Below are 22,314 nucleotides of genomic sequence, written 5' to 3'. Positions count from 1 at the left end.
TATAAAGTACCCGGAAACTTAGTTTTTTCTAGATTCTATATTCTATATATTATTATTCTTTTGATCTGGTTATTTTTCAAATAAATAATAACTTAGCTAATTTGAGAATGGCTCCTTATAAGTACAGTAAGATTAAAAATCGTGACACCCATTTAATACAATTGATTCATTTAAAAAATAACATATGGGTAATATTATTAAAAATAGGGTTGGAGAATCTCAATATAATATATATTTCCTCCCAGCAAGTATGATATCGGGTATTAGTTCCTGACATTACTTCTTTTGACAGATCAGTTTTTTCTGCCAGATTGTTCTTTTGGTGTGCTCAAGAGAGAGCTACGTAGAACAAAAAAGAGAAAGAAAAATTAGAAAAGATTCTCAAAACTGTATCCGAATGTCTATTTTTAGGAGCTTTGAACCTTTTAAAGATTTCATAGGCCCCTCTCCAAATAGAATAGCTAAACTTGGATCGTCACCCCCCGTTAGTCTGCTTTCTTTTTGGGAGATCATCAGCGCTGCAATCAGAGGGAAAAAAAACACACACACACACACATTTGAGTAATCTATGTGCTTTTTTATGCGCCATTCTTTAGCCAGATAGAAATATGCGGTCTTCTCATGGGATCTCCCAGGCATACTAGAACTGGATCGACTGGGCATCCAGGGAAGGAGAGGAAAGGGTTCCGGGCTGAGCGGAGCTTCCTGTGATCCCTGATTGCCGGCTCTCTCAGGAGAGCAGCGAACAATGCATATCCACTGTTCCCTCCCCCTGTTTGCAGAGTGTAATGGTGTGTGTGTGACATGATACATTACAGCTGTGTGTGTATCAGTGTGTTGGCCTGCCGCTTCAGTGTGTATGCAGCAAGATATAATACAGTAGTGTATGGTAGTGTGTGGTTGTGGTGTGTGTGTGTGTGTGTGTGTTTAGGGACTGGCTCATTGCTGGCACCACAAACCCTGAAAAGAAAATCTCAGGTGGGGCCAATTGGAAACCAGGCTACAATTTTTGTCGTAAATATGTGTGTGTGTGTGTGCTGGTCCTGGGAGTTCCCTTGGGCAGGTCCAAAACTCTCATTTGAAGGGGATAGGAAGAGGAGGAAGGTTGGCCACGTAACTCAAATCCAGCAGGCCCAGAGGGTCCGGACCATGACTGTGTTGGTGTTGGGGTGGGGGGGATGAACAGCTTGACACAAAGGGGGGAAAGAGAGGGAGAAAGCTGGCCGTTGTTTCAGTATACTTTCTCTTACTTTGGTGAAATAGACAAGACAAAGAGCGGGGGGCTAAGCGGGGGGTGAAATAACAGCTGAGACCTCGGCTCGGCGGTGGCACTTCACATAAAATAACTTCAACCTAAACACGGAGGCAGGGACATACACAAGATCAGGAGTGAAATAAAACATACTGAGCGTACAACACGGCAGAGCCAGCTTCATCATGTTGGGAGTAACGGCCCGGGGCCTGGGTTAAGCTCGCAGCCCGTGGCTTAAAGTGTCTGAAGGGTGGGAAAGGTGTTCAAGCTGGTTTTTGTGAATGGCATTGGGATACACCAAGGCTGTGTATGTAAATTTAAATTACTGTCGAGATGATGTGTGATTTCTTACTGGCAGAAAGAATAGGTGGTAACAGAAAGGTAGAGGGATGGAGAAAACCAGTGGGGGAAAATACTTTTATGACACTCTTATTTACACTATAGTACTAGCAAAGAAGAAAGAAAGAAAAAGCTTATATTTTGTAAATCTTTGCTAATATTAGCTGTCAGCGTACTGGGTTTTCAAAGCCTTTTTTATGTCCTAGCCTGGTTCCAGATCTCTGAATCAGCGCCCGAATCTTTGGTTGGTTAAGCGATTAAAATGAAATTGTTTCCCCAAAGTGGAGAAAGAATAGAGGATGTCACCTTAACACAAAGCTAACTAGCTAGGTGGCTACATCCATTAAAACCAGTAGAAAAATGGCGGCCAGCGTGGATGACTGTACAGATTGTGTTTGGCATATTTCCGCTTCAAACGTTGGCTCCAACAACTGCAAATGAAGTCAGCAACACGACAAAAAGAGAAGTACAATGTCCGCTCGCACACAGGAATAAGCTAACATGAACACGAAGTCATGGTGAACGAACGCAGTGAAATTAAGCAGCAGTTCAGTCTAACTGTTCGGTTAGTCCTTGTGCCAGAAACCCTCAAAAACTAAAACTATGCAAAGAGAAATTAAATGCTGTCACTGCTCACTCCACCTTTAATGCTGCAGGGTTGCGATTAGCAGTTTACATCGCCGGGTGTGTAATGAGACCTGCTGGAAAACAAATGAATACTGAGCTGATTTAGTGAAGGTCTTATGTCGTCATAAACACTGGTACATTGTATTTATTATGAGGCGGGTGTGCTTGTGATTTATGACCTCGCTTGCGCTTACGCAACAACTATTTGACTGTTAAGATGAGATCTTGGCAAGTCCGTCTGGCTCTTCATCTGCACTCAGACGTTTACGCTCTGACTCTCTTTTTGTGAAAACTGGCCCCAAAGCAATCGTTAAAACCTGCACTGCATGTCGTTTTTAAAAAATCCCCCCCCCACCACCTAAACCTGGAGACTCGTATATGTTTACATGAATATACAAGCTTCTGGTAATTCAGTGCAGTATGTGTGCGAGGGTGAGAACGTGTCAGTTTTAAGACTTTATTTGACAGCGCATGTGTGTGTTTATGTACTTGCTTTTAGGTGTGTGTGTGCAAGGGTTTATATGCATGATTTGTTATGGTATTTAATGTAAACGAATGTGTGTGTGCAGCCTGTGTGTGTGTGTGCGTGTCGTGCCCATTTTATCATCATCCCCTCAAGGCTTCGGTGTGTCTGGCAGACGGCCAGCGTGGTGCAAACGTTGATTTATTCGTCAAATCTGTCCGATTCATCCCCCCGCGCTACTTGTTAAATGACCAACAGCTTTCTCAGCAATCAGTCAAGTTAAAGAGCAATCAGGACGGGCACGATACGACTAATACTGATTTATTGCCAACCATATACAAAGGTATTTACGAGGAAAACACAAATGCCATTTCAATTATAAACAGCCGATAAACTATATGAGTTTATCCGCGCAGGCCAACTTTTTGTCCGCAGAGAAAAGACTCTCCCCCACAAAAGGCCCACCAGTGCCCAGCACGTACACACATACACACACAGAGCAGCTTTCAGGGGAGTTTTTTCTGAAAATCTGAGCCAAAAAGGCACAATCATTAGGGAGTTTTGGGAATAGAAACCACTGTTTTTAACGTGGGTTCATGCAACCACACGCGCCCTGGCCTCGCCTCACATGCCAGCCTCAGTTTGCTTCAGCAGAGGAACCGAACTGAAGATAAAGACATTTTAAGTAAAGATATCAAATGAAAAAATGGAACAGTTACTCTTATACTCCTCAATGTTGATTGCCTGAGACGTGAGGCTTGTTCTGCTGCTCCGGCTGGTAGACATAGATGTATAAAATAAATGATTACTGTGAATAAAAAGGCTTTGGAAACGTATCCGCAAATCACCGTTTATCGTGATACATGAGGAAGTTTTGGGCCCCTGGCCTAAAGGTAATTAAAAAAAACCATCAAAACTGATCCTCAACTTCCGAACTCTACCTCCTCTTCCCCCTTTCTTCAATGGCTCACTTGTCTTTCCTTGAAACGCCAGTCATCTGGGAATGTATGTTTGGTCTTTATAATTTTTTTCACCTCCCCAGATAACAGCAGCAGGTGCCTTAAAATGTAGAGATGAGTCGGCTTCGTCAAGGTTGAGACTTTTTTTAAAAACAGTCTTCTGATGAGTTTAATAAAAAGTGGAACTAACAAAAGATCCTGACTCATGTGTGATGATAAGGGAGTATTTCTGTTTCACACCATGTTTTATGCATTTAGTGGCCCCTCGCTCCCAGAGTGCAAGAGTGAAAGAGCCTTCGTTATGAATAACAAAGGATGTGTGGGTCGTTTCTGTTTTTATGGGCACATTTATTTCGCTTTGTAGCTGACTACAGAGGCCACAACTCCAGCAACACTTGTATTTTGAAAACTAGCATGTTTTGGCTTGTGACCCTGACTTTTTCCCTTTCTCCGTGCATCTTGGAAGAAAGGTGAGGTTGTGCCAGAAATCCCTACTCTGCCATTAAATTTCAATCACACCGTTGCCAGAAAACTCACAGATTCGCGGCCGCCTTTCTTTCACAATGACGTCACCCTTAATTTCTCTCTCTTTGAACTTTGATTTCTGCTCTTTTGACATCAATCAGTGCGTATTTAAGCCGATAGCTCAAACACAACCTTGAAAAAGCTTCACTGATTGCAGCTCGTTTTAAAATGAGGAGGGAGGTCCTTTCTTGAGAAAACTGGGATTTTGATCACCGCACACAATCAAAGAAAAAAAAAGAATTTATTAGTGCAGAGATTTATATCACATGACTGTAACAGCACACAAACAGTCCAGCATATATAGCAGAAGGGACACAGACTCCACATGTTTCTGCATTTAACAATCGGCACATTTGAAAGCAGCGGCTGCAGCTGTAGTGGGAGTCCAGGTTGGGTTGAGTTATTTTTGGGATGCTAGAAAAGGACAAACACAGATATTCTTTATTCACTTAAAATACAACCATTCAGGACCTGATTTATATCTCAAAATCTAATTAAATTCAATCTCGGGTTGGAAGGATACTGCGAAAGACAGCATGTGTATTCGGGGAATCTTACAAAAACGAAAAGAGCTGCTGCTGTGAGACGCTTTGGCTTTATCACATTTGACCAAATTAATTCTTGTGTCAGACCAACTGAAGCAAGAAAACCCCCCCTTATGAACACATTAAAAAAACATCCCCTACCAAGACTACATGTGAGTCTGAAGATGTCACAATTCGACACGCTATGATTTTTCTGGCTAATAAAGTCTCCAAAGCTACCGTTTGGAGACTTTAAATCACAGCAAACAAACCAGACGCGATTACACATTAGAAAATACTCGATAATGAGCTTCAGGTAGTGGTTCTTCTTCACCAAAAATTTTGACTTGAAAACATATGGTCCACACATGCTGCATTTCTCACCCAATCCATTTAAAAAATCCAGTCCAGATAAGAGTCTGCTTCTGCTTAGAGGCATTAATGACATTGGCTTCCCTTGCGTCCTGTTCAGTGTTTGTTTGTGTGTTCTCCTTTGTAAGGAGAAACGCTGGAAGTGATCTATAGCGTGCTGGGTGCTCTGATGATTACAGGTGTTATTGTTTTACCTGCAAGGCTACAGTGCAGAATCCATGCATGTTGGTATATGTGCACGTTTGCAAGTGGCAGTGTTTGCGATGGTGTGTACGACTACACAGCAAGACAGCAGAATACCACTCCCAGCCTTCGCATGTGGACCTCTGACCTCTCTTTTGTCAGTTTTTGCTGCTTTGGATTCCCTCCAGTTTAAATAGAGTTTAAAGACATACAAAAGCAGGGTGGACCTGCCTGCTGATATTCCGGTAATTTTTTTCCTTTATTTTTAACTTCCTTGTTCCTTAAAACAACATTGCTTTTTAGGTTAAAAAAAAAAGATCAGTTAAGATAAGTCGCGATAAAGACACAGACTTTTATTGTAACTCTGTTTATGGGAGTGTCGTCTGTGTTATCTTAAGTCAGCGGCGTTGAGAACTCGCCATAAACTTGTGCTCTCGTTCCAAGGGTTTAAGTTTCTGGTTCGTGTCATCTGGTTTAGAACTAGGGGGGTGGGGGAGAGAAAGAAGAGAGGAATGGTGGAGAGAAGAGCAAGAAGAGGTCAGGACTTTCCAGTTCGACTCAGTCACCTGTGCACACATACCGACAGGAAACGCTAAAGGCGACTGAGCTGACTTGACAGAGGCAGAGAAAGAGGTTTAAAAAAAGGAAGAAGAATGAGCTGCGTGTCAAGAGGCTGGATCTTCTGAACTGTTCCAAAATAAGATGATCACAGAAGTCAATCATTTCCAAGTTTATCACCAGGAAGTTGTCCTCAAATGGATACCAGAGTTTCAATACCAGCTGGTAAACAGTGCACCAGGTCAATAGTAAATCTATTTATGTTTATATGCAATGCCTTGTAAATAACAACATACCCAGATCCGGGTTTATATCGAGAACAAACAATGGTGTTTACACCTGACTCCATTCTTAGATATTGGCAGGGTTTTCTCGGTCTAGTCCATGTCTAGTCAATATTTACCAATGACATGATAACGTGAGCTCAAATACTTGGTAGATATGAAGTGAATATATATATGATCATATATCCTCAACCCTTCCGAAAACATGACCGTCACATGGTGTATTATGGGATTATGGGAGTGTCTGCTGAATTTCTTGGCCCGTTTGGGACCATTGAGGCGTTATCACTGATGTAATATATCTAGACATGTGGACTTCTAGGCCATTCCCCAATTGGGATGCAAATAGCCAACTGCCAAATTAGCCTAATGGTTGCTACGTGACAACCAATCTAATTCAGGCAAACAGCTGTACGCCATTTGAAGGCCTGGTGTATACTTTCACCTGAAGTAACCTAAAGTTATTTAGCTGTAGTTCTGAGAGGCTAAACAACTGGTTTTAGCTTCATCTAAAGAGCTGCTAAGTGAGTCTGCATTATGCAATTAAGCCTAAATTTTAAGATTATATGTTACACTAGTGGATGGTTACATTATGGATGGCGTTTTGGGAAATTAAAATGACTAAACTGAGGGCAATGCTCGACTAAAACACACACAATGGAGTTGATAAAAGAAGTTTAGGTCAGCATGCTGCTGTGAGGTGCCTGTGGGTGGGCAAGTCCAGCATGGGTGGGCAAGTGTGTCTGCAAGTGTGTCTCTGTGTGTGGAGGTGGCGAGCAAGTATGAGTCAAGAGGGGCCTTTACAAGTGTTATTGCACAGGCACACATTTTAGCTGATCTCAGTTTTCTCTGGTGGGGTCCAGACGTCCCCACGAGAAAGAAAAACAAGTCAAGTGGGTACTTTGAATGGCATAAAAAGGTTATTTTGAAGACAAAGGTTGGAATTATTTTTAGGGTTATTGGCTGAGCAGGATAGAGGAAATGCTAACTAGTGCTTTTACTTTTCATATAATGCTGAACAGGGAAGAACAAAAGCTACTTTACAGCTTTTCTTAATGAGTAACTACTTCTTTAAACTGGGGAATTAGCATACTGACAATGCTGAAGGTGCTCCTGTGTGTGTGTGTGTGTGTGTGGTAATGAATGCATGTTTCTGCCTGTGTAGCTACTATTCTGGCAGATGAGTAGCTGATGGTGTCACCACCTAACACAATAAACACACTGTTGACTTCTGGGAATGTTCTCGCTACACTTTCTCATACCAAGCACAACTTTCTGTGTGTGTGTGTGTGTGTGTGTGTGTCTTTGCATTGTTTTGTAATGTGTTGTGAATATATAAGACCTCAGATTTGAGAGCTGTAGGATCTAATTGTCGAGAAATTCTTTATTTTTTCAGATAATATTTATTATTAGAGAGAATCTCTGTATTATATTTTGGTTCTTATGATTTTAGCTGTCATATAATGTGCAAATAAACAGTGTAAAACATTTACACTGTAGATTACAATTTTATTTACAGCTACTGTACCAAAATGAAGCCCAATAGTTTGCTCAGAAACAAACGATTTTTCTCAAAATTACACAGTACTCTGGCAAAAAACACTTAATTTATTTGGAATTTATGATTTTTTATGTAAATTTACACACATTATATGCATAAAATGTCATATTAATTGGAGTTTTCCTGCATATAAATCTAAATTAAAGGATTAAATAAAGAGTCATGTATCCTGTAGAGAAGACATTAGGATTTGATGCATTTGAATATAACTTTGTAGACTGCTATAAAGCCTTGACACTGGAAACACATCTACCAAGGTAAACTCTCCACAGTAATCAACTGTTAAGATAAAGATAGATAGATACTTTATTTATCCCGAGGGAAATTCAAGTTAAACACATTTATCAGATATGCCAATAGTGGAGATAACACTAAAAATGAACAGATGTGAACTTTATCAAGTGAAACATCAACCAGACCCTCTGCTTAGTATTACTATTATTATTTTCTTTGCTTGACGTCAAGGTCAAAGGTTATCATGAGCCGTCGCTACCGCTGTGATTGATCACAAGGCTTCAAATCCCTCCAATGGAAGCAGATTATCACTTCAGATATATTACTGAGAACTGGGAATGCAAACATTTCTAATTGGCTTTGATGTGTTTACTGGCAATACTGAGACTAAAGAGACAAAGTCAGTAAATGGGTGATTAAGTGTGGTGTGCAGTTGGTTAGCATTTATTAGCATTTCTTGATGACAGGAAATTCCCAAGAGGACAGATCCCATACGTTTTCTTCAGAATTCAACATTTTTATTTGCAATGTGTTTCTCATTTAAGTCGTAACTTGGATCATCATCATCATCGAAATACACTCCATGAATTGCAATTCAAAGCCACACCACCATGGCACTGCTAGAGGCCCTTTTTTTGTGTGTGGCTGCTATTTGTTGAAGCGCTCAAGTTTCACTTTCAATTGAAGCCATCATCATGCATTTGAGCAGCATGTTGAGAAACATCTTGAACATCTCATGAGAAGCGTTGAATGCTGCCTTCACTGCCAGCTCACACGTTTGCCAAGTGTTAAGGCCAAAGAACCTGTTTGAGATCTAAACTGATGGGTTTTTTGCTACTAATATGTTGTTTCCAAATACCTTTACCTTTCCGAGAATCTAAAACAGGTTGGTGAAGTTATTCCAGTTCTTACTGACAACTTAACTCCTTCCTTCATATGAGAAGGTCAACGTTATGGTTTGAGTTAATGGCTGAGGAACATTTTGTAGACATTTGCCCAACAGGAAAGGTCTTTATGTAACTTTAAATGATATTTTGTTCTCATCCTGGGGAAATTATACTAGTGGTATGGCTCTAGAGATTGCAATGGCAAGGTTGGTCCATGACTTTGGTCCAGACTAAAATATCTCAGCAACTATCAGATGGATTGTAATGAAATTCTGTACTCTGGTTCCCAGAAGATGAACCCTGATGACTTTGATGATCCCATGACTTCCTCTAGTGCTACCAACAGGTCAGTTTTCATGTATCCTGTGAAATATCTCAACATCTACTGGATTGATTGGCACAAAACAGTACACAGACATCCATGGTTTCCACACCCTGAACCCACCCAAGTCACTTTGAGGATCTCCTGACTTTTCCTTTTTCCTTGATGTCAAGGTCAAAGGTTATCATGAGATGTTGCTACTGCTGTGATTGATCGCAAGACTTCAAATCCCTAAAATGGAAGCAGATTAACGCTTCAGATACCTATGTAGTCTTAAGTGAGCTGCTATTGGTTGGATGGCCATGAAATTTGGTACCGACATTCACGTCCCCCTCAGGATGAATTGTAATCACTTTGGTGATCCCCTGAATTTTCATTTAGCGCCATCATCAGATCAAATCTGTTCAAAACTTTGCTTTATTACAGAATACTTGAAAAACGAATGACATTCCCATCAATCTCAGCTGTACTTTGTGTTTAATTGCAATTAGCTAATGTTGGCATGCTAATACACTAAACCAAGATCAAGGGACATGGGAAACATTAGACCTGCTAAACATTGGCATGTTAGCATGTTGACTTTAGCATTTAAGTCAAGAAAGTATAACAGCGTGGCTGTAGACTCTTAGTCTTGTTAAAACATATCGTTGAAGAGCACATTTTGTCCTGATATCCTTTCTGAAACATGAGGGGGAGACACTAAAATGGTGAAACTTCAGGGACACAATTATGAAATGCAAAGAAATAAAAAAAATAAGCTTTTGTGATTTCAGTCTAAAAATACCCTTTTTAACCTCTGAAATCTCTATCAGTCACAATCTAAAGGTTTCTCGGCTGTTCTTTCCAACTCATAATATTTTGAAAGCAGCAAGGCCTGAGATCTTTTTTTCCCCCCCAGTCAGCAAAGAAACACAATCCTACATTGGACACATGTTTTCATAACATTCGTGCAAGATTTTTATCTCGTCTACCGGAGGCCAAGACATTCAAGTAGCTATTTCTGTCTTTGTTTGTCCAAACAAGTGCAACATTTCAGCAACAAGTGTTAGCATTTCTATTCGTATATTAATCTAAGATATGAAGACAGACAAGAGCCAAGGAATGACTTCTTGATCTTGATTTATTCATCCAAAGTTTAATTTCCTAGAGAGATTAAATGATGAATGTGTTATGGTGCCGTAATCTAGCAATCGAGCCAACATCTGCTCTCTTAACCATTGCTCGCCTCCCAACTTTTAGCAGACAAAACTTCTACCAAAAAACGACAACATTATTTAAAAGTCACGGCCTGAAGGGAAGCTTTGACCGCCTGCCTGACAGGTTCATGATTTCACCTCTTTTCCCAGAGCTTTCCTTATTAAGGTTTTCCATTCAGCAGCTGCGGACAAAGCCAGATCCATGTTAAGCGGTTGATTCATTGATTCATGGTTGACCTGCGATCGCACATGTCCAAGAACCTTACAAGCTTCTAATGAGGTAGTGTTATGTTGTGAGACACTAAGCCAAAAAAAATTAGCAGCAGTCTTGTGGACCCGAGGAAGTGGAACATCAGTGATAATGTTTTTGTGTTTTTTTGATCTACGAAAGCAATGATGATAGGTTGCGATGGGCTTTTTCTGTTAGAGGCCAAAACCACAGTGTTCTTCACGGTCACTGAGACATGAGCGAGACAAAAGGACGGCCAACACTAAGGTTTATGGAGGCGGCAACTGTTATGGAAGTGGGACAAGAGTGGGTGGAACGATAGAAAAGATAATTCACTGCTTGTTTAATTGGTACAGAAATGAGAGCTGACAGAGGGACTGGAGGGTCTTGTTACTGAGTATAAATGCTGCTATCAGAGCGAGAACAAGAGTGTGTCTGTGTGTGTGTGTTTGAGAGAGGAAAACATTGGAGTAGACAGACTTTTAGGCTAACACTAACAAGCCCTCCTTCTCATGCCAGGACAGAGATGTCTGGCCATTCCCAGGGTTAGGTCATGTTAGACCAACTGAGCCTAACTTTCCATCCAATCAACCAAACACTGGTTAATCACACAAATCAATGCGTACACACACCTCTTTTTGGAGCATATGATAACATAAAACTCACTCTAACTCAATGGATTTTCCTTGTAGACACACATAATCATACATATGAGATACAATGTACACACCTACAGTACATACAGGGGTTGGTTTGCCAATATAATGAGCCATTACTGATGAAATATCCACCCATTTGTGTTTGGTTATAAGAAATCACTTTACTTTTTAAGAAGTAGCCATAATATGCCCTTTTGCTTAGGTGGTGCATTCAAGTGCTCCTCTTTTTCTGTGATGTTCAAAACATAACTGAAGCCATAAGATTATAGCTTTACCTTATCCCATAACAGAGCCCTAAATTCAACTGCCACCTGTTGTCGTGACTAATGGTGCAACTAACAATTCCTTGTATTCTCATTACCAATTAATCTGCAGAAGTTTGTTCCTCAATTAATCGGTTAATAGTTTAAACTATACAATGTCAAAAATAGTGAAAAATGTGCGTTACGGGTTCCTTAAACCCAATTAGATGTCATTGTTTTATTCAATTTGCTATCACAGAAAAAAGCAATACTCCTAAATCCTAAATAATTAATATTAAAATAGTTAAGTGGTGACAGTGGAGATTTAATTTGTGGAGTTTACGATCAATGATGTTTGTGAAGCGCTTGTTTAGTTTACTTTATCTACTATTGAATAGACGTGTTACCGTAGAATCTCAACAGAATTTTGGTGGAGTTTTAGATCCCCATTATGTTTTTAAAGCATAAATCGTAATTTATTTGTCAAGAAACGTCACATTTAAAGACACTGGAGGGGATATAGCATCTGCAACTGTATCAGCGACTTTACAAAGCATATTCAGGACACATACACATAAAAAAAAACCTGAAAACCCAATAACTTTACTTTTCTTTTCAAATATCCCCCTTTCCCTCGTTTGTCACCCCCCAAACCAAACTGGAGGTTTTGCTGTGGTTTCATTGGACATGCTCCAACAGGGCAAAAAGCAGCTTCTTTTCTGCCTTTGATATGATACATGCACAGAGAGTAAGGGAAGGATTTGGTTTCCATATGATGGGAGCCATATGGGGCTCTTACAGTGGGGAATCGGAAATGAGGGAAGATGGATGGACGAGAGGGAAGGACTTTTCGCTGTAGGAGGTCAACACGGAGGTGAACTTCCATTCTACACTTTATATACATTACATCTTTAACCATCTGTTTCCTAGTAACACCGTAAATTGTAAAATAGCCTCTGGAGCAGGCATCGTTTTCTGATTATCAGACATTTAAATGCGATTATACCATGGTCGGTCTGGGTGAATAATTGATTCTGATTGGCTGCAGGGTGTCCATTAACCCCTCATATAAGTAGTTCCAGTCAAACTCCTGTAAATTAATGCACTGAATCTAATTTAGATAGTTTCTGACTCTGGAAGGAAGTATTATATCAGCTGATTTTTATTTTAATTAATTGATTCTGGTGAAGTTGAAGTTCTGATACGTGTTCTGATGTGTTTTGGGCAAATACTGACCGATCTTCTCAGCTCTGTGGCTAACACTGCTCAAGCTTACTGCTCACTTATTCTTTTGTGTCATTTTTTTTTTCTTCCTTTATGTCTTTCAATCAATAACTGGGATGCAATTTCTTGATTTTCGAACCCGTAACTTCTGAGCTGAAAATAGTCGATTAAGTGTTTCCTAGATCATCTCTCCCATATCTCTGCCTTTTAAATCCTCTATTTTCTCCATATTAAACCGGTAAGGCCGATTGTAATGTGGATTGGGATGCTAAAATGGGTTGTTGGGTATTTGTTTGTGTATGTTATTTGTTACCCGTGTTATTAATAATTTAAAAAAAGTAATCAGTTAAGTAATTTTAAAGGCAAAAATTGACTTTTCAGCTTCTCAAATGTTAGTATTTTGTGTGGTTCTTTTAGTTTTCTCTGACAGTAAATTCAATTTGGCCAAAAAAGGCATTTAAAGACATCTCTTGGGCTCTGAGAACTTGGAAGACGGCCACAATTTCACAATTCCCCGACATTTTATAGACCGAGCAACTGATCGAAAATAACCGTTAAATGAATGTATAATTTAATTTCCTGTACTATCATTTGTCTCCATAAAATTTAAACAGAAATTCAGCCGACTCTGCGGTCGACATGCTATAACGATATAAAGAAAGCATTACGTTGCTATCAGGTGTACAGAAAGTTTAGCAGTGCTGATATCAGTTACCAGCTGTAGCAGAAGTTTATTAGGAGCTTTTAATCCCTCGCAAATCATACGAACAGCATTTATCAGCACTTTATAGCCATGTTGACTGAGCAAACAAAGTGATAACACACAGCACCAGCTGTTGGCACACATACTCACACACACACACACACACACACACAAACACAGCTGTAGCCACATCCTAATGAGCATTCCAACGTGGGAACGCAAATATCCTGTTTTCACGCGTCAAGCTGTTAAACCAAGGACGCGTGTGTGTCTGCATGGTGGGTCCGTACTGATGTATAGCAGAAGACTCCTGCTTTGGTTGCAGCTCTCAAACTTTCATCTCTTTCAGCTTCACTCCATCCTTAGTTCCAACGATTCACGTGACTCATTTTTACGCTCTTGACGTGACATTTGATAACCACTGAAGTGCGATTACTCGACCCCTCATTTGTTGTGCTGTAAATCTTGGTGTCAGTGGGGGTGGGGGGCTTTACATTTTTGTAATATGAGGAGTTGCAGTGAAGCTGATCAAAAATGACAAATGAGCTGCAAAACCACAACAGAACCTGGTTTTTAGAGCACACTTTGATGTATATTTTCCTTTAAAAATGTAGGTTTTTGTTTACTTCTGAATGCCTGAGTTGTTTGTGATGATACATTTCTACTTTGTGGTTTGGTTTTGTGTGCAGCTGCATTTAACTGAGTTTTGTCATTTTACATAACTGTTTTAAGTCATATTAAACAAATAGTTTGGGAAATGAGCTTTCTCTGCTCTCTTGACGAGAATTACACGAGTAGATTGATGGCACTTTAATGTCTGTACGGTAAATATGAAACCACCACCAGCAGCCAGTTTTAGTTTAGCATGCACAGTGGAAACAAGGGGATTACATCTTGCCATTCTCAGTCAAATCAGCCTACCAGCACTGCTACAGCTCCTTCTAATTGACCCCCTGAACAGCATTTATGTATTTTAATGTTTTATAAATGTATGACCGAAATACATTCCAACACTTCCCTTCAAATACTATTCAAACTAATAGCTGTAACACTTCTCCAAATGAAAATATTCTAGATGAGTTTCTAAAAATTGTACATGACGTATTTGGTGATTCTAAAATCTCTTTTATGTCCATGTATCCTCCTCCTCCTCCTCCTCATCATCTCTTACAGTCATTCCCCTTTCACCTTATCTCTTTCAGCTGTCATGCCCACTTTCTCCTCTCCCCTCTTTCTCTCTTTCCTGTGATCCATGCTTTCCTTTTCATCCTCATCCAAATGACCAGGCTATGAAAACACCACAGCCTGCATGCAGGTCTGTGCAAAAACACAACGTGAAATGTGTCTCCTGGAGTCTCCCAGCACAGGTGTGAGTCCTTCTGTGAACACAACCAGGCCATCAAAGCATACATCAAGTGAAGGAGATCGTGCGTGGCATTTTTCTAAGCGTACCAGCCAAAATGTCTGTTATACAGAGATTACATAGTTGACGTCATTTTGGCCTTGACATGTTCATTTAGTCCTGAAGACGGGGCAAAAAAAAAAAAAAATCAAGGCCACATATATCTCCTTCCATTAACCATATGTGTGTTTGCATACATACATGCACATTTTTAAGCCTCTTGTTTTCCTCTCTTGTTCTTTTTTGCGTGTTACACCATATAAACACCTTACGTAACTTGGAGACGTGCCCAAGGCGTGTTTAGATGCACCGAGCACGCACACCGCACACACACACACACACACACACACACACACACGCGTGCGCACACACGCACGCACGCACGCACGCACGCACGCACGCACGCACACACACACACATGCACACACACGTCCAAAAAAGCTTGTGTCACTCCTGAAAAATTTCATCCCCCCTCCGAGCCCTAAAACTGACTGTAACTTGATTCTCCAATGTGGACTTGAAGCATAACACACAGAGCCTGCAGGGAGGCAGGAGGTGAAAAGCAGAGAGAGAGAGACATAAGTGTGATAGAGAGGGGGGGGGGGGGGTGTTGTGGGAGGCAGAAATGTGTATTTTGGAAGAAGAGTCTTGTGTGGGAGGTTTATATTAGTAGCTCTGAATTAAGTCAAAATATTTGCAGTGAAGGATTTGACTCTAAATTGGTTACTGGTGATGAACAGCATCTGTGCATTCACCTGTGTGTGTTTTTTTTGCTTTTGTGTGTGGAGGAGGAGAGGTTAAAGGTCAAATTTTTCACACAGAAACACCATACTTGCCCACTCAATGACACCAAACACCCCCCCTGTAATGCACATGTGTTGCATGACCCATCACTCACACACACATACTGTGTTATTAGGGCATCCATTGATTCTCTAATGGGAACTTTTAACTTTGACCTTCACCGATAAAACCTGATCCGTTGTGAAACTCTGGGATAAATATACAGCAATGGAACAACTGACCTATGCTGTGCTATAGTGCGCTATAGTGCGCTATAGGAGGTTGTGTCAGAAATGTCTTGGCAACAACAGCTGAGGCCACACAGGGAGACTGGATTGGGAAATGGCTCTGCGTGTGAATGGATGACAATGACTGATATTAATCCATTACTAACACTATTTACTGTTAGCCTGTGTGCAGTCAGTCAGTGTTGGTTATTTTTTGCCACCTTTCACCATTGGCTCGGCTTGACTCTTTCTTTGGTAGTACCCTCGTATCTGGTACCTCGGTTAACTAAGGTAGATCAGGGCTGCTGTTAAGACCACCTTTGTTGGACCAAAATAGTTTGAACGAGTCAGACCGAGTCAGATGAAGAAACAAGTGGCCTGGCAACCGTGGTTGACCTTATTTTGAAGGAGGAAGTTACTTCAGGAATAAAGAAACATACAGTATGTTCCTGGACTCATTCGAGACCACAATAGAAAAAACATATTGAGTCCAAGACTGGACTAGAGTACGACAGCTCTGGAGCCAATATAAAATGGTGGAAGTGAAAACACTGCAGACCGCTGATTGGTCAGAGAGAATCGCACAACGACAAATTGCGACTGCATTTTTTAAATAACTCAACCCAGATTTTAAGGAACGGCAGCCCAAAAAATCACGCTGCAGTACTGGCCAAGTGCAGATGTCCCATGTTTGGTTGCAGATGAAAGGATCTCAAAAGGATCCCCTCCATTGTTCCTGTGTTTGTGTCTTGTGTGTCAGTCACGTGGTGTAGCTATGACGATCAGCAACCTGGTAAGAAAAGCGCGGCGAGTCGAGGGCGAGCCAAGCATTCAGTTGAAACACAGCTTTAGTTGAGTTTAGCAGGGAGATTTTTAGCAGGTGCTCTCCTAAAGCGCCACATGTTCCTGCGACCAGATGTTGTGTCAGTGGATTCAGTGTCCGACTCAGACGCTCTCACTGTCAGCGAGAGCTGCAGGAAACACGTAGACAGTAACCAAAACAGCTGAGGTCGTGTAACGCCAACTCTGAAATTCAAGCAGTATGTGGTGTAGCGGTTAAGGCGTAAAGCATACAACCACAACGTGCCTGGTTCGTTTCTAGCTGTGGGACCTCTGTTGAATGTCATACCCCCTCTCTCTCCCCTCAGTCACTATCTAATAACACTATACAGATTGTTTTTCTGCTCCAGCTATCAAATAAAGATATATTTGTCTCGACAAATCAAACCGGGGGTGGTGCGATTACAAGGTATTCCTCTTAGACCACTAGGACGACATGATGATATTACCTGAACTACCAGGTGAGTCTGGAAAGGTGAGTGTCCGCTGGGTATTTCAAACTCAAACAACCCCAACAATACAGTTAATCGTCTCACAAATGTTCTATACTCCTGTATATGCCTGAAAATCACCTTTATCTTGATTATCTCAATCATTTTGTCTGGAAAGTGTGAAATCCCTAAATGTCTTGTTTTGTCTGACCAACAGTCCAAAACCCAAAGATATTCACTTTACTACAAAATCTTTTAACAATTTTGACTAAAACAACTATTTGATTATCAAAATAGCTGCACATTCATTTTCTGTTGATCGATAAATAGATTGACTAATCGCTGCATGTATCTATTGTCGCCTGTACTGAACTCACCTTAAACACAAAACTGAGTAGCTAACTCGTGCATTTATCAGTTCGCACTGACGAACTGCAGAAATGATCCATGTGAGTTAAGTCCTGTTGACTGTAAAACATTTAATTATATGGTTGTCTGAGGTCCTCTGATATAACCCTGATTACTCTACTTCAAAGTTGTGTAACTTTAATAGTTAACCTACTGTAGCCAAACCCGAACACCTAATCGAACCTAAAATCTGACTGTGATTCTGAACGTAAGCCAAAAACTACTCCTGTGCGTTTCTTTGTCGACCAGAAAATTGTCAATATTTTGGAGGATTTTCTTTATCTTTTTGGTGCCTGAAGGTCATCTTGTCATCTCACAGATTAAAAACACAAGATCATACTCATTAAATCCTACAAACACAAAAAATGTAATTTTTTTTGAGGGGCTAAGCAGACCACACACACATATCTTACACACACACACACACCCTAACAAACATCCACTTTAAGGTCAAACGTCTCTGTGATTCAGACCACACACACACACACACACACACACACACACACACACACAGATGGGGTGTATTGTTGCATGTAAGGGTGAGTCAGAGCCTATCAGTGAACCCAAACAATAATAAAGTGGACCAGTGAACTGTAAGGAATGGAATGCCAATCACACACACACACTCAGATAACACAGAAAACCCCCCAAATTTCACACCGATCAACACAAACGTCTCGTAAACCTTAAATCTTCTGACCGTCACGCCAAAGACGTGCACGCATACGACCGCTGTACATCGCAAAAACCAACATCAAAGGCTCACACAGATTACAGATTTATATAAAGTATAATACTGTAACTGTTACTGGAAGCTCGTGACCCAGACGAAGGAAGTCATAAAACATGGATATTAATCAAGTTTTTGATATAAAACTGACTGGAACTGCAGCTGAAACATGGCTAATACAGTTTCATCCCTTCAGTCCAGTTTTTACATCCACAGAGATGAGAAAGATATCAAAATGTAAAGAAGAACATCTTCAGAAATACATTAAAGGACGCGTTTGATCTACAGAATGAGGAACATATCGGATGTAGTGTTTAGCGGTGTATCCTGTAACACCATGCTCATACATTATAGATCTTATTTTAACCCACTGAGGAGAAGCTTCCTGATATCAAAAACTATTATTTCATAAACAAACAAGCAAATCACCAAATAAGTTCAAACTCCTTGAACACATATCGACTAGAATGAGAACGTTTTAACTGTGAAGGCCCAAACTTACATAACAGACAAACCTAAGAGAAGTCCTAACTTATCAGTTAATCTTAGTTATTAGTTTTTATTTATTTTATTGTTTGGTCTATAAAGTGTCAGAAAAAAGAGCAGAACCACCCGTCACAACTTCCTAAACGCCCCAAGGTCTTTTGTTTTGCCAAAGATATTCAGTTTATCATCACACGGAACAGAGAAAAGCAGCAAATGATCTGAATACTTGTCTATTATTTTTCTGTTCCTGCTCTTATCTGTTATTTTTTTAACGGACTTTAGTGTTAAATCAGTTATTTAGCGGCCGAAGTTTCAACTCCAATGGATTTATTTCTGCCTTGTGCGTGTCAAACTCCGATCTGTCTTAACAATGTGCACAAAACAGACATTCAAAGTACATTCATGCATCAAGTGAACATCCATTTTGTATAAAGTGCCTCATCCAGCAGTAATACACACACACACAAGTCCGGGAGTTTCTGTATTTACATGCTTGTATTTGTTTGTGTGTGTGTGTGTGTGTGTGTGAATGCCGCAGCACTGAGGCAACACTGGAGCATTCCTCATTGTGCGCTTTTCATTGTTTCCAAGTATCTTTTTGTCTTAACCAGGCTGGCATTCGGGGTGTGTTTCTACTGCAATTCAAAGAAGGGCCTGTTTCCAGATTAAAAATAGCTGGCCTTCGCATGAGAACCAGGGGATTCCCCACATGCAAAAGACATAGCTCCATGTTTTTCATTTCGCCTCTGTCCAGTATCGTCTCTAAACTATTCCTTATGTGATTTCCTGCCACCTTTGGATGTGTCAAGGACGAAAATTAGCTTTTTAACTCGCTTATAAAAGTGTATATATTACCTCATCGATGGAGCGCATAAAGACATTTCTACGGCTGGCTCTGCTGCTGATATAGGATTGTTGCTTTTATGCCAATAAGCCAATTTGAAGCAGACACAGTCAAACGTTTGCCCCTTTTCTGACACAAAAACACACGCTATTACCTAAAAGAACCGCACAATATTTCTCACCTTGCTGCAGAAGTTGCCTAAAGTTCAGCTACGCATAGATCATCAACATGTTTCCCCAAATGTGTCCGTTTGCCCTGATCATGGCTCTTCTAGACAGACGTTACCCAGCTATTGCTCAACTTCAAAAAGCAGTGCCAACTACAGTCATAACAGACAGAAATAATCTTCTTAGTACAGGAAAGAACATGTATTTCATGCCATATTTAGCTATTTAAGGCAGTGTATTGTAGTAGTATCTGGGGATTCCTCTAGGGCTTCATGCACAATGACAACATCTGCAACTAGCAAATCAGCAATAGATACATGGGCTGATGTTTCCACCTGTTGCTCACTTAATTTAAGATATGCCAGCTCAGCAAAAAAATCACATATTTGATCCTCTCAGTACAAAGTTTGTCTGTCTCACTAATGTAAGTCACAGGCAGCAAGGACACGGCTCCAAAAGTGTTTAACCGGTTCCGATGGAAAACTATCTGCAAAAGCATTAAGATATCAGTTTTCTTCTTCCTTATCTTCAAGAGGAAATGTTTTGTGTTTCAGCATTAAATTATCCACATTTCTGGTGCAGGATACGCGTCTCTTGATGGAGGTCTTCAACAGTGCACACCTGTGTAACTCATCGCCTCGGTTTGCACAGCGAACTCCCACCACCGAGGGGGGGGNNGGGGGGGGGGGGGAGCGTGACACGTTTCCCTTCTTTCTTATGTGTACTCTCATGTGGAGATGATTCAGGGGAGTTCTCCTCTGAAACCATTCCTCTCTCTCTCTCGGAGTAGCTTTACATTTTAAACAGGCCCCTTTGCTGGGATTCATACATTGTCAGTTTCCTACTTCACCCTTGCAGATTTTTTCTAAAAGCCCAATATATACAATTCCCAAAGAAGTGTGTCAGAAACCATATGTAACACCTCGCTGTAGATCGTATATTAAAACCTGCTGCACAGTATTGAATTTGTCGAGGACAGAGATGTAATAATGGACCTCGTCTGCTGCACTCACAACAATATGACCTTCCATCTGGCTGATAAGCTTATACCTCTCCCATATTTCGGCCTCCCTACACTGCACACTAATAAAAGGTAGATGAGAACCCACCTTGTGTTCACTCTCTCTAACTGTAGCCTGTGACAGGGAGCTCTGCTAATTGATTTCTAGTGAGGGATCAAACCTCTCTAAAGGTTGTAGGAACATTTTAAAATACCTTTTACACTTTAAGGTCTTCTCTGCATGGCACATTGCATGTACTTACAATAGTGTGTTATTACCTGTTATGTGATCAAAGTGGCTTAAATAAAACTCCAGGGGATAGCCCATGCACCTCCATCACCGACCTGCATATTTCACCTCTGCACACCACATCTGTAACCTACTTGAAAGCAATCTTGCGGACTACTTTCCGCAAATGGCTTCAATGTGTTCTTTAGTTAGATAATCGCTGCCGGACAGACAGACAGACAGACACACTTATTGCTTAATCCCTCCGCTTCGATTGCTTGTAAATTTCGGACTGCATTGTTTAACAAGTCCAGTCAGGCAAAAGCTGTTTTTCAAGCTCCTGATATGTCACAAAGCGGGGGTGAAGCTCTTCCAAAAAAATCTATCACCCCCCCCCCCCACAAACATAAAAGTGTCACTTCTTCAAGTCTGTAATGTTTCTGTTGTGACTTGCAGCAGCTGTATAATAGTCATGCATGTACACTGAAGCTGAATAATGTGCACGTTTGGCACATTTCAGTGCGCAAGAGCGACTTTTTCCTGCACAAACTCCCACAAAAGTACACAAAGTACAGCGTATCAGCTCTCAAAGTGATTGGAAACCAGCTCTTACCTGCGATATGGACATGTTCAGGTAGAGAAAGAGCCCCGTGGTGGAGGCAATCTGCAGCACCACCACCACTATCACCACCATCGCCACCACCATCTTGGACGGCGCTCCGCGCCTCGTCTCGCTCGGGCCCGCCGGCCGGGACCATCATGTAGTGGTGGATCGGCTCACGATCTGAAATAACCTGGTGCTGCTTGCTGTGCTGCTCGAGTGGCCATCCATCCCGTCGCATGACAGACCATAAAACCAAGGAAAAGCAAAACAACAACACCAACAACAACCTCCACGGACCTGACCGAAAATTGGAGCAAATTACGATCTCCAGTGCGTCGCTGCCAATAGCTTTCATTCTGAAAAGCTCAGCGGGGGAAAGGGAAGGCGAAGGGGGAGGCGAAGAGAGAAGAGATAGGAGAAGAGAGTTGCAGAGAAAGAGAAAGACGAGCTGTTAAAGTTTGGATCTGCCCATGTCTGTTCAGGTCTGCTGCGTAAAAAGCGAGATTGGAGCTGCTGGAGACTGCAGCGCAGACTTGATGAGCTGGCAACCGAGGGAGAGATAAAAGACGGCGCTAACCTCTTCCATACACCTGGAGTATAGAGAATGCTCTCTCTCTCTCTCTCTTCCTCTCTCTCTCTCTCTCTCTTCTCTCTTTTAGTTCAGTGCGCTTTCCAGGCCAGCAAATCCGACACAACAAGAAAGCGACCACATGCATTTTTTAAAATTTCACTATTGAACCTCATTATATAGAAAGCACTGAAATGATATTTTTTATGGACTAATTTACCACTAATCTAACTATTTTTGGCAACTATTTGG

The 22,314-nt window shown here is 41.0% G+C and overlaps 1 protein-coding gene across 1 annotated transcript in view; it reads right to left on the bottom strand.

Annotated features, from left to right (window-relative positions):
- tnfsf10l (TNF superfamily member 10, like) overlaps positions 1–22,314 on the bottom strand; it is a 66,010-nt gene that overhangs the window by 43,021 nt on the left and 675 nt on the right. Inside the window, 1 exon segment of the mRNA XM_035675547.1 lies at positions 21,504–21,596. Coding sequence (XP_035531440.1) covers positions 21,504–21,596 — 93 coding nt within the window.

The sequence above is a fragment of the Morone saxatilis genome, unplaced genomic scaffold (genome assembly GCF_004916995.1).
Source record: "Morone saxatilis isolate NCDOM2014 unplaced genomic scaffold, NCSU_SB_2.0 Contig4, whole genome shotgun sequence".
Lineage (NCBI taxonomy): Eukaryota > Metazoa > Chordata > Actinopteri > Moronidae > Morone > Morone saxatilis.
The sequence above is the reverse complement of the archived record's forward strand: the minus strand, read 5'-3'. Positions and strand labels throughout refer to the sequence as shown.